At 59.7% G+C, this 11,589-nt stretch overlaps 1 protein-coding gene across 1 annotated transcript; it reads right to left on the bottom strand.

The window, feature by feature from the left end:
* Positions 1 to 501: 501 nt before the first annotated feature.
* LOC103316975 lies at positions 502 to 11,297 on the bottom strand. Its single transcript, XM_016984948.3, has 3 exons — positions 11,085 to 11,297; positions 10,825 to 11,018; positions 502 to 1,119 (listed from the first exon to the last, which is right to left on the bottom strand). Exons 1-2 carry the CDS (start codon positions 11,240 to 11,242, stop codon positions 10,841 to 10,843), a joined length of 336 nt encoding a protein of 111 aa, XP_016840437.1. The 5' UTR covers positions 11,243 to 11,297; the 3' UTR covers positions 502 to 1,119; positions 10,825 to 10,840.
* Between the last annotated feature and the right edge of the window lie 292 nt (positions 11,298 to 11,589).

Genomic DNA, 11,589 nt, shown 5'->3' with positions numbered 1-11,589 from the left:
ACGCCTGCGCTACGTGATTGAGTTTCCAAGCGCACTTATGTTTTCTTCTTCTTCTTTTTTTTTTTCTTTTTAAATGTACGCTTTCGATAATCTCCGCTGCTCGGGATCGGTTTGCAGAAATCACACGTTTGTTGAGTTTTCGAGATTTCGTTAGTGCGGTTATTCAAACAAGTCGGCCTTTCTGAATTTTCTCTCACAATATTTCACGCGCAGGCTTTCTCTCGCGGCGGACGTACACATGCATGAATATCTAATATTTACTCGCGACAAATAAAACAATATCGCTCCGTGTTGTGTCTCACACAAGGAACTTTCAAGTGAATAGATCCAGTCCTCCGCAAGTAGCGTAATCTACTGGGCTAGAGCATCATCGCGACGGTCGCCTGATATCGCATCACTGTATATATATATATATATATAAAATAGATGCTATAATGAAATTGAAAAATCTTCGCTGTGTATACGTGCGGCAAAAAAGACGAGCAATTAATAAACAATGGAGCCGATTGAGCTACGGTTTATCGCGTATCCAAATATTTCCCGAGTACATATACATTGCAGCTTTTCGTTCATATATACACGGCAGCGAGTGTAAGTACATAATATATTATATGCGCGCACGCATCCGACCGTACGAAAACGTACACATATACTGCATTACAATATGCGACGTTGGAACGTCGGAGAGCCCAACGCCGAAAAAAAAAACTCAACTGTCGAGGAAAAAGTATACTTATGTCTGCAGCATTAGGAGCGTTTTGTTCCATCGTTATAGCTGCTGCTGCTGCTGTTCAAACACGCCAGGCCAGCATCGGCGTCGTACTTTATACGATCAATTCAGCTCTCATTCGTCCGTACCTGTGCACGCGTGCGATCGTATACGTTTCCTTGGGCCTTTTCTTGCAATTTCTTGCCGTTTCTGGAGCTGGAATCGTGGCGGAATAATAAATGCGGACTCGCGAGGATTTCGGGATTAGAAGAAGGCGCGGCGTTCGTTCAACTTGGCGGTGCACAGGTTTGGCTCGGCGTACATCGATCTTCAGGCCTGTCGAGCATTACGCTGCACTTCCGTAGCCGCTGCCGTCGGACGAGCAGACACCGTCATACTCCAGTGCGCCGCTGCAGAAATCGGTAAAAGCCGTGACTATACGCATATAGAATGTAGATCGCAGGGGTCGGGGTGAAAGAGGAGCGAAGAAAGGAAAAGAAGAGTAGGATTGTTCCGTCGAGAGGTTTGCTAACGCGGCCCGCGAGTGTTACAGATCTGCTGCGCTGTATCCGATAAGGCTGTAGCTTGTATCTCGTTCCGTCGGATAGGAGGGCTCTGCGCGCACGGCTGCAGCCACTGCAAAGCTGTGTATTTTGCCAATATTTGACTAAATCATGAACAATGTTTGATTGTGCGCGCAGTGCTCGGGCTCGCGGGAGTACTATCGGATTGGCCCGCTGCAGAGAAAAGTGCGCTCTTCGCTCGGCTCAGCTGAGAAATTGAAATTTCGGCGGGAGGGAGGGATTACTGCCGCGCCGCGGTAATTATAGAATGTAATCCTCGATCTCGCGGCGGCGGCGGCGGCAGTCCACGCTCTTCGGTGTTTGACGAGTGCCCGAGTCCCCGAGTCCCCGAGGCCCGAGCGAGGCTGGCGAAAAACATCGCGGCGTCTTGATGCGAGTCGCGCGAGACTCCCGGAGCGCCGAGAGGGGAGTCGACTGCTGCGCCGAGCGCCCGTTGCCATCGCTACGCCGGCTATCAGCGCGGCTCCTGGTTGGCTGGCGGCGAGGGATATCGACTGCGCGCCTGCCTCGCGGAGAGCCTCTCCGGCTGCCTCCGCTCGAGTGCGGCCATGCTGCTTCGCCGAGCGGGAGGAGGAGGAGGAGGCGCGCCGGGGGGCGAGAGAGGCTTTAAGAGAGAGAGAGAGAGAGAGAGAGAGAGAGCAGAGCTGCGGAGCCCTGGCCCAGGCTCTCGGCGAGGCAAGGGACGGCCAGCAGCGACGATACGCCGCAGAAACATGGCCGCCGAGCCTGCATCGCCGGCGTTATTAGCCTAATGGGGCCGCGCGCGGAGTCCATCGGAAGCCGATAAATCCGCGGGCGCGGACACACTTGTCGTTTTTTCTCGCGGCAATTTGTAAAACGCGCGCCGGGACAAACATTTGCTCGCGCATCGGCCGAGTTAATCCGGATAATGTCGTAATCCCGCGCGCTGAGCCGCAAATTATGAAAAAAACGCGAGAGAGAGAGAGAGAGAGAGAGAGAGGGAGCTGCACCGGCTCCATATAGCGATCGATGCGAGCTTTCGCCCGCAAATCCGCCGCCGCTCGGCCCGACACGCGCCGCTGACCAATGCTCGCCGAGATAATCGGCCCGATCGATGCGCGCCCCGACGCGGCCGCTTTGGCCAATTACGAAATTACGGAATGACCAATCGATCCATCAGCCCGTCGAAGGCGCCGCGCGCCTCGGAAAATGCCGCGAAATAAAGGAGCAACAGACGGCCGCTCGGGCTTTATTCGGGGGCGTCGGGCGCCAAACGCTAAGCCAAGCCATACAACTCGCCCCCGTATGCACGTATTAGTAGTAGAGAGAGCGCCGCGCGCTAAGCCCTCGCTCGGCCGTGCGCGCACAGAGCCAGCGCTTGTTCGGGGAAGGAGCGCGCGTTCTTATCGCTGCTCAAACAGCCGCTATCGGGGCCCCTGGGCCTTCCTTTTCCGCTCTCGAGCGTCTCGAGCGTCTCGAGCGTCTCGAGCGTCTCGAGTTTTTCCAGCCACGAACTCGACCGCGCGAGATAAGCTGCGGACCTTGAGTCGCGGGCCGCGCCTATCCCATCTGCGGTGCGCCGAGTGCTCGCGGATCGCGGATAATCGAGTGGCGCTCGCCGATTGCGCGCGGCTTTATTTTCGTTTTCACTACTGGCCGCGCCGGCCGCGTAATGAGCGGGGGTCGAGGGCCTTTTATCTGCGCGACGGCTGGCGAAAGTCTCTCTCTCTCTCTCTCTGCAGCTAGCGGGAACAAGCTGCACAGAGCGCACACACGTCACCCGCGCCGTGCGCAGGCGCGCAGATATATAATACGCCTCGCTGCCGCTCTCTCCGCGCGCTCTCTCTGTGTGTGTGTGTGTGCGCAGTGTACCGTGTACACGGCGTACATTCCCTGCAATATGTACCGAGAGTATAGCTCGCGGTTGACTTTCCGCTGTTTGATTCTTGAATCACTCTGTATACGGGAAATGCTTAATCGCAGGTTAAATATTTTGGCCGGCAGCGCTGGCCGAAGAGGCGATCGCGGCGCTCGCTCATTTTTCGCCCGAGCCGCGGGGCCATACACCTACTTATTGCGGTTATTGCGGGCTGATTAGGCGATCGCGGCGCGCGCGGCACTTGTCCAAACAGAGCTGCGCCGTCGCTCCGCGGCAGGCTCTTACGTGACTCGAATACCTGGAAATACTGGGAATATAAATGTTCGGATATGACATTTGCGCCGCGAACGACGTGTCTGCTGTGTCAACAGCCGTAATGTAACGCGTTCCTCGGACTGCGAGTCGCGCGCGAATTTTGCAGAGAGCAGCTCGCGCGCGTGCGGGTAGCTGCGCTGCACACGAGCCGTCCTGAAATAATATGAATTTTTACGCGCGGCTATTATCCCTGCTCATAAATACGTTCCACCGATAAGGGAGCGGGCGCGAGACAGAGAGAGAGAGAGAGAGAGAGAGAGATAAGATAGCTGTTTGTAACGGTCGCGAGGATGATGAAAAAGCTGCTTTATGACTCTCTCTCTCTCCCCCCCCCCGCCGCCGCCGCCGCCGCCGCCGCCGCCGCCGCTCCCGGGTCTGCAGCGGCGACAAAGAACCGCGAGCACAGGCGAGCGATGATGCTGCTCTCCGTGAAAGGCCTTATGCAATTGCCGCGCTCCAGCCAGCCTGCAGCTTATCTGCGCTGCGTCGAATTTTCGAAAAGACGGCGGAGCTCGGAGCGCGGCGCCAACAATAGGCCCCGCGGCAGATAAGGAAGGCTCTCTCCGGCTCCTCGATTATACATGCAGCGAGAGCTATTTGGAGCGCGTAACCTCGATATCTTCGGAAAAGCTAGCGAGCGCCGTTTCCCGGTAAAAATATTCCGAGAGGAACAAGTTGATAATTCAAAGGCAAACTCGGCGCGCGCAAAATTGGCCGACATCCTCTGCATGTTTAATCTCCTGCATAATATATAAAGAGCACTCGCTCTCTCTCGCTCTCTCTCTCTCTCTCTGCTTTTTGTTCGGCGCTGCAGCGAGCTGCGAGCCAGCTCGGCCTTTTCTCTCTTCTGCGATGTTCGACGCTGCGTCTCGGGCCGGCCGGGCGAGAGCGGCGCAGATGAGAGACGACGGCGAGGAAGCGAAAGAGGCGGGGGGAAAATCTCTGGTTCCGCGGCGAGTTGACGGGCATGTTTTAAAAGTGTGCAAACAGGCCGTCCTGGCTATCCATTAGCCCCCTCAATTATTCCGAGTGGTATTCCGCCGCGGAAGAAAGTAAAGACGCTCGCTCGCCGGCGCAGTTCTTTCCGCTGGAGAGAGGCTCGGTCGTTTTGTTCGAGGTTCGAGCCGAGGAGGGTACACGCGGCTGCGCCCTGCGCCCATACCTGCGCGCGGCCGACTCGAGTCGATCGAGAGCCTGTCTCCGCTCATTCGGTTGCCGGGCTTGCTTCGTTAGCCGCGTTAGCCAGATCGGCGCAATTAATTAGCCATTCTTTCCTCGGACTCGTTCATTCCGGATATCGCCGTCGCTCGGCCGACTAATTACGCGCCGCTCCCCTCGCGCTCGCGCTTTTTATTACATTACGTACATCGCGCCGCGTCGAATGGCCTGCGCTTATGGCTCTCGCGCGAGCGCTCCCGCCGCGTCCGCGACACGCGCAATTACACGGAGCGCGGATCGATTCGCCTGCGCTGCATCGCCGCGGCTAATGAATTTTTTACGAGCGTGTCCGACTCTCGACCTTCGATCCCCGATTCTCCGCGCTTCGGAGCACAAAGCAAGTGCGCGCGGGGCGCCTCGCGATTAGCGATTTTATCGATTTCGAAAGCGCGAGACTGCGAGACTGCGAGACTGCGAGACTGCGAGCGCCTCACTCCGGGCATATGGCCGGGCCAGTGCCGCACGCGAAAGCGTCAAGCTCCCCGACCTCGTCTCGCAGCCTATCAAGTATGCATCGGAGGGAGCTGCCTGCAGAGGCAGCGCAGGAGGGCGCGGGCCTGCATATTTCATGAGCAAACAGCCTCGCCTGCAGCGGCGCGCACCCTCCGGCCCTCGGCCGTGCGCGCCCTCGACGGCGCCCGCGACGGCGCCCGCGCCAGCGCAGCATCTGACGCGAGGCGAGGCGACGCGACGGCGAGGCGCGCGAAAATTCCGTACGTAGGTGTCGTTCAACCCCGCGATATCAATCGGCGCAAACAGAGCCGGCCGATAAGAGCGTCGATAGTGCATCTGTCGCCGGCGCGGAGCAGCTGGGATGCGGCGATTCCCATGATCCGACCGATCGGACGCGGGGGGGGGGATCGAGGCGGCACGAGCTATAGGCGAAATCTCGGAGCCGGCCGGAATGTTTTGACAGGCGCGCGCACGTGGCGCGAGGCTGTTTGTAAAACATCGGCGGCGCCGGCTTTGTTGCGCCCGATATTAACCGCCTCGCGACACGTGACCGCAGCAAAGTGCCGCGGAGGATCCTGCATCCCCGGAGGCGAGGCGTCGGCGAGCGGTCCCACGGCCGGCGCGCTCAACAAGTAAAAATGCCCGCCGCGAATGAACAGCCCGCGGAGAATCGGCGAAAAATCGCTCAAAATTGCATTAGCCGTTAATCCGAGGAGCGGGCGCTGCAGCGCGAGTCGGCGCGGCGCAGCCCCGAAAGTTTAATGAGACTGGCGGACAAATATTTGCCCGATCGATCTGCCGCTGAAAAAATATGGACTTTGCGCGCCGCTGCAGGTTCGCAAACATTCGCGCTCGCTAATTCCGATTTACGATTCGCCGCTCGCCGGCTAATTGTCTCGCGAGCCTCGATTTATCGAGCGGCCCGCGGTCCTGCGCTTTGCCCGCGTTATCGGCGCGCCAGATTATTGCGCGTATCAGCAATTAATACGCGCTCATACGGCGGCCCCCGCGCAGCCGATCGCAGCAGCCGATAAACGCGCCCCTAATCACGCGCGCGCGCGCGCGCAAGTGAATCTTATCGGGGACCGGGCGCAGCCGACACATCTATATTGTATTGGATAATTGAGCGCGGAACAGGTGGCGAGCGCTAGCCGCGTGGGGGAGCCGTTCTCGTCGCAGCTGGCTGCACCCCCCGCGCTCCTCGAGTGCGCCGGAGAGAAGCCGCGCGAGAAAACAATCGAGCCCGGGCTTGCGGCGGGGCCGGCGGACTGACATCGATATGAAGGCCTGTCCGTCAGCCGCGTGCAACCTCATGCTTCGGTATAAGTCATCGGGCCGCGCATTCGCTGGGAATTCAATAACGGAATGAGGACTCTCGACGGGAGGGAAATCGAGTCGACGCGCGCCCGACACACATAGGCGCGCGCCTGTCTCTGCTACTCGACAAACATACGCGTTTAATATTTGCCCTGCAGATTGCGACATTATCGCGTTATAAGACGCAGGCAGGCAGCGGGAAAGGCGCCGGACGAGGAGAAGAAACGCGATGCGCGCCGTCAACGTCGACGACGACGCCGACGACGACGCGCTATCCGCCTTGGGTGGAATTTTTCAACGACGACGCCGTCGATCAATATTTGCGCAGCCGCCGGGGGGCTGCGAGCCAGAGGGAGCGCGTCACGCGACCTTCCTCGCGGCTCGCACCAGCTCGCGCTACGCGCAGATGTACGCGGCTCGCGGGCTCCGAGCGCAGGCGCAGCTTTTTAATAAGGCCTCGCGTGCTCCTCTAATCGCGAGAAGCACTTGTGTTTGCCGTCGATTAGCATACGCGCGGGCCGGCGGCTCCATGCGCAAAACGCACGCGTAAGCGCGCGACTCGTCGCCGGGGCCGCTAATTTTCTTCCCGCGCTGGCTGCAGCAGCCGAGGTGCGCAGGCAATCGAGCGGCGGGCAGCAAAAATTCCAGATCACCGGCCAATTAGCCGGCCGCTAACTCCTCCTAACGACTGATTATCTCGGTTAGTCTGCTTAACACACGGCAGCAACGCGAGGTGGCAAGTGCGCGCGCTGTTTGCTCAGCCACGACACGTGCCGGCTCGCTCGCTTGCGCAACTCCCGCTGCGTCTGCGGGACCGAGACGTTTCCTCGTCAAACTCGCGCAAGTTGTGCGTGTGCAGGGCTAGCGCGGAGAGCGCGCGCACAGATCGCAGCCGCGCAAACAGGGACAGGTGAGGCGCGCGCGGCCATTGCAGGCCCCGCGGAGCTCGCATTGGGCAACGTCGGCAAACAGCCTCCTCGTTTCGTCAGCCGCGCGGGCCCTCTTCCCCGAAGCCCCGGCTTCTCGGAAGAGGCGCGCTTCGCTTTCACGCGCCGGCCCAGCCGCGGCTTAATCAAGTGCTAACGAGCCGTATTGCCGAGTTCTCGGCGCTGCAGCGGCCGAGTCGAGGATCGCGACGCTAATTCCAGGCGAGCCCGATACAGCCGGTTGCTCAAAGTTGCTGGCACATGTGCGCCCAGCTCGTCGCGTCATCCTGCGGGCTGAATCCGTGCGCGCAGCGCGCAGGGGCCGCTGAGCCTGAGCGACAGGCCAGCTTAGCACGCCCCGCGGCATCGAATAAATACGTACATGTATATTCCCCGGGCAGGAACAAGGGGGGTTACGCGAATAATAGCCGGCTAAACGCTCTACATATTGCTCGGTTTGTCACTCTCTCCCGGCCGGGCGCGATTACGATGCAGATGCCGGGAATTCCAGATTTCCCGGCGCAGACAATCAATCTGTGCGCCCGGGCCACCCGGGCCACCCCCCCTATGCTCGGCGCGGCTTAGCCCCTGCATATCACATGCGTCAATAAAACACACATGCGCGAGCGAGAAACCGCATCTCCTTAACATAATTGCCGGCTTTAGCGCCGAGTATATAATACACATGTAGGCGAGCGGCGCGCGACGCACGATGATAATATTGACAAACGCGCTCGCTTTAACGTCAAATATTTCCAGTGCGCTATTCATATTTATTCGCTTCTAAGTTCTCGGCAAACCGATGAGCTCCCTCCCTCTCCCTCTCCTGTCGCCAGCTCCTTTCCCGTCTTTTATTAATATTACCCTACGAGCCGAGAGTACATATTTGCCGATTGTTATCGATACGCCTGCTCCTCTCATTTCGACTCGCTCTCTCTCTCTCCCTCCCAGCTGCGCGCGCGATAAAATTGCACGCGGCGGTCCGAGGGACGAGACCGCCCCGCCGCGACTCGAGTGCGCCGCATGCGCGCGTTTCGAGGTTTCGCGACAAAACCGCTCGTGTGTGCGCCTGACGCGGAATTATTTGTAGGACTCTACACGCCACTCGTCGCCGCTACGAAAACGCCATCGTAATGCTCGCCGCGCACGCGATACGCGGCCCGTGCGCTCTCTCTCTCTCTCCCTATCTCTATCTCTCTCGAGGACCCTCGAGCGCGCTCGCTTTCTCACGCCGCGCGAATTCGAAAAATCGCGGGCGGAAGAGCAAAGACCCCTCCCGGGAGCAAGTTTTATTAATTTCAAAAGTTCCGACTTGATAATTCGATCCCCACGGTCTCGGGCTTTTCCGGCTTTTTCGGCTTTTTCGGCCGAGCGAGATGAAAGGGACGAGACGAAATTGCTTTCCTACTCAAACATAAGCTCTCGCCGGATACAATGGCGCCGGAGCATCAAGACTTTGGTGCATACACGTCCGCGACGTATTAATTCGGGCGGCGCGCGATATATCCGCCTCGTAAATGCTGCCGCTGCTCGTTGGCGCAATATTTGCGCGGCCACCTCTCGCGCTCTTCCATCGCTAGACAAATATACTCCGAGTCAACAGTCACAATAGCCAACACACACACACACACACACACACGGGGATCGCGTAGTCCGATTCGCGCGCGGAGTAGCTCAAACTAGCGAGTGCAGGCAATTACGGGGCTTCATCTTCTCGCGCTCCTTTATAAGCGGCCCGGCCGATAGCGCAACGCGGCTATTCCCACACGCGGTTATCGCCCGAGCCCGGAGCGACTGCACATGCGTGTCTATATATATGTATACATATAATACGCAGCCCGGCAGCTGAGTGTACACAAGCGGCTCTCTTTCTTCCGCGATGCCTCCGACCTTTGAAATTCGCCCCAGCGCTCGCTCGCTCGCTCGCGCGCCTACCTATGCAAACATGTCGTCCGCGATTCATTGCCCCGACGGCGCGCAGGTTCGACTGCACTCTTCGGACTGATCATCTGCGCCCGCCGTCTATTTGCTCGCTGCCACTCGTTTTTTCCACAAAAACTGCGTCGACTGCCGTTGTGCCTCGCCGCAATCACATTAGCCTTTCGAGAAACGCGCGCGGGCAAACACGGCTTTGTTGTCCCGGCCAACTTTCCGGAATCCATAAACGCGCAAAAAGCGGACGCTGCCGTCAGCCGCGCGGGAGCGGCAAGACGCCGGAACAGAGAGAGAGGGAGCGAGTCGAGGGGCGACGCGGACGCGTAAGCCGCGCGTAGCCGCGAGGCTCCCGAGAGAGAGAGAGAGAGAGAGAGAGAGAGAGGGGTGCGTGCGTGTGGTGCAGCACGCTAGACTGGTGCGCGGCTCGAGAGAAAGAGGGAGAGCAAATCGGTCGGGCGGCTCCATCCAGCGTGCGTAAGTGAATTTTATTGCGCGATTATATTGAATGCCCGGGAGGCGTGTTGCACGCCCGGCCCCTCTGCTCCGCTCGATTCTTTGTCGAAAACTCTCCTCCCTCGAGCTACGCGCAGCTATTGCAGCCCCTCGGGATCGCCGGCCGCGCGCGATCTTTCCTCTCTCTCTCTCTCTCTCTCTCTCGCTTGTCGGCGGCCCGGATTATCGACGGTTCTCGAGGAATCATCGCGTCGCCGCCAGCCCCGCGCGACTCCCGGCGGAAATCGGGGCGCAGCGTCCCTCTCGACAAATAAGAAATCTCGGAGCGGGCCCGTGCCCTCGCGCGGCCGCCCCCGCAACGGAGCTCTCCTCCGAGGCGCTGCTGCTCGGAGCTACTTACGGCCGGACGAACAATGCAGCGAGGCCCATTATGCGCGCCGCATTCTAATTCCCGGCGCTCGGAATGCGGCCCTGTGCGTCGCTCGTAAAACAGGGTGTGTGTGCCTGTGTGTGTGCGCGCAGCTATAAATGTCAGGGGCGTGAAAGCGGCGCCGAATTCGATTAGGCGATCAGTTCGTCGAAGGAAAACAGAGCCGCGCGGCGTTGTCGGGCCTAATTACGCCGACGCAACAACTATACAAGCCGCGGCAGTGGACATATGGTCGTCCCGTGATTTTACGGCTCTCGGGGGTGACGAAAGCAGCGCGCAATTTACGGACAATGCCGCGGCCATTGTGGCGACAACAATGCCCGGCTCGCTCGCTGAAATATTTATACGCGCTAACGAGCCTGCGGCCGATTCCGTCGTGTGGGAATCGAGCGTGCTCGAGGCAAGTGCGTCAGGTGCCGGCGGCGGATGTCCAGGATCAGGGGCATCGCGGCCGATTGGTCGCGGCTCTTTCACGGATTCACGCACCGAGCCCGATCTGCCGGCGGTCAGCGACCGCAGGAGCCGGGCCTCTCATTCTCCGGCGCCGGTCGCCGGAAAATCGCCCCTCAATGCGCGCCCGGCACAATGCGCGATTCGCTCCGGGAAGCTCGCTAGATTTAAGAAGGAAGTTGCGCGAGACGTACCTAGCCGGGCTCCTCGCTACCTCCTCGGGCCCGGCCGCCGATGCCGGATGACTCTGAAGGGCTCGCGGGTCAGGTCGCGCGGCTTGGGCCTCAAGTCCGGCGGCGGCGGGACGGTGGGCCTCGGCACGCCCGGCCGAGCCTCCTTGCGCCTGCGTTGCCTCGTTCGCCGCGCGGAGCCCTCCACCGGGTCGAACCTGCGGAGCGCAGGGCCGTCAGCTGCGCGACTCCCGGGCCCGCGGGGCCTTCGCGGCCCAGCTCACCTGTACTCGTTGCCGCTCTTGGCGAGGATGCCGTAGTCGAGCCCGCGGCGCAGGGCCAGCGCGACCTGCCGACGGAAGCGCCGGCTCGGCTGCAGCCCGTGCAGCTCGCTCAGCGCGGCCACGAGCTCGGCCTTCGTGAAGCCCCGGCGCGGCCTCATCCCGCGGACGACTGTCGCGCAGAGGTTAGGATCGCTCGCGGCCCTTTTGTTTCTCGAAAACAAAAAGGAGAGAGCCATTTGGCTGCACTTGACGGCTCCGACTGGACGGCGCTTTTCGGAAAGGCTCAAGAGCGCGTTCACGTTTTCATTCTTGCCCGATCTAGCGTGAAACATCGAGTTCTCGGCGTCAGCCGCAATAAACGGCATGTGTATACACGGCATTGTTCGCTCTCGGCGCGAGCTCTCGAGAGCCGTCGCAAACAAGCGCGCGGGAGACACGAGGCATTATGCCGCGGCTTTTCATCCGCGCCCGAACGAGACAATCGAGCAGCAGGTGACTGGAAAAA

Source organism: Nasonia vitripennis, chromosome 4 (assembly GCF_009193385.2).
Source record: "Nasonia vitripennis strain AsymCx chromosome 4, Nvit_psr_1.1, whole genome shotgun sequence".
NCBI classification, from domain to species: domain Eukaryota; kingdom Metazoa; phylum Arthropoda; class Insecta; order Hymenoptera; family Pteromalidae; genus Nasonia; species Nasonia vitripennis.
Note: the sequence above shows the minus strand (reverse complement) of the source record. Positions and strands in the feature narration are given on the sequence as shown.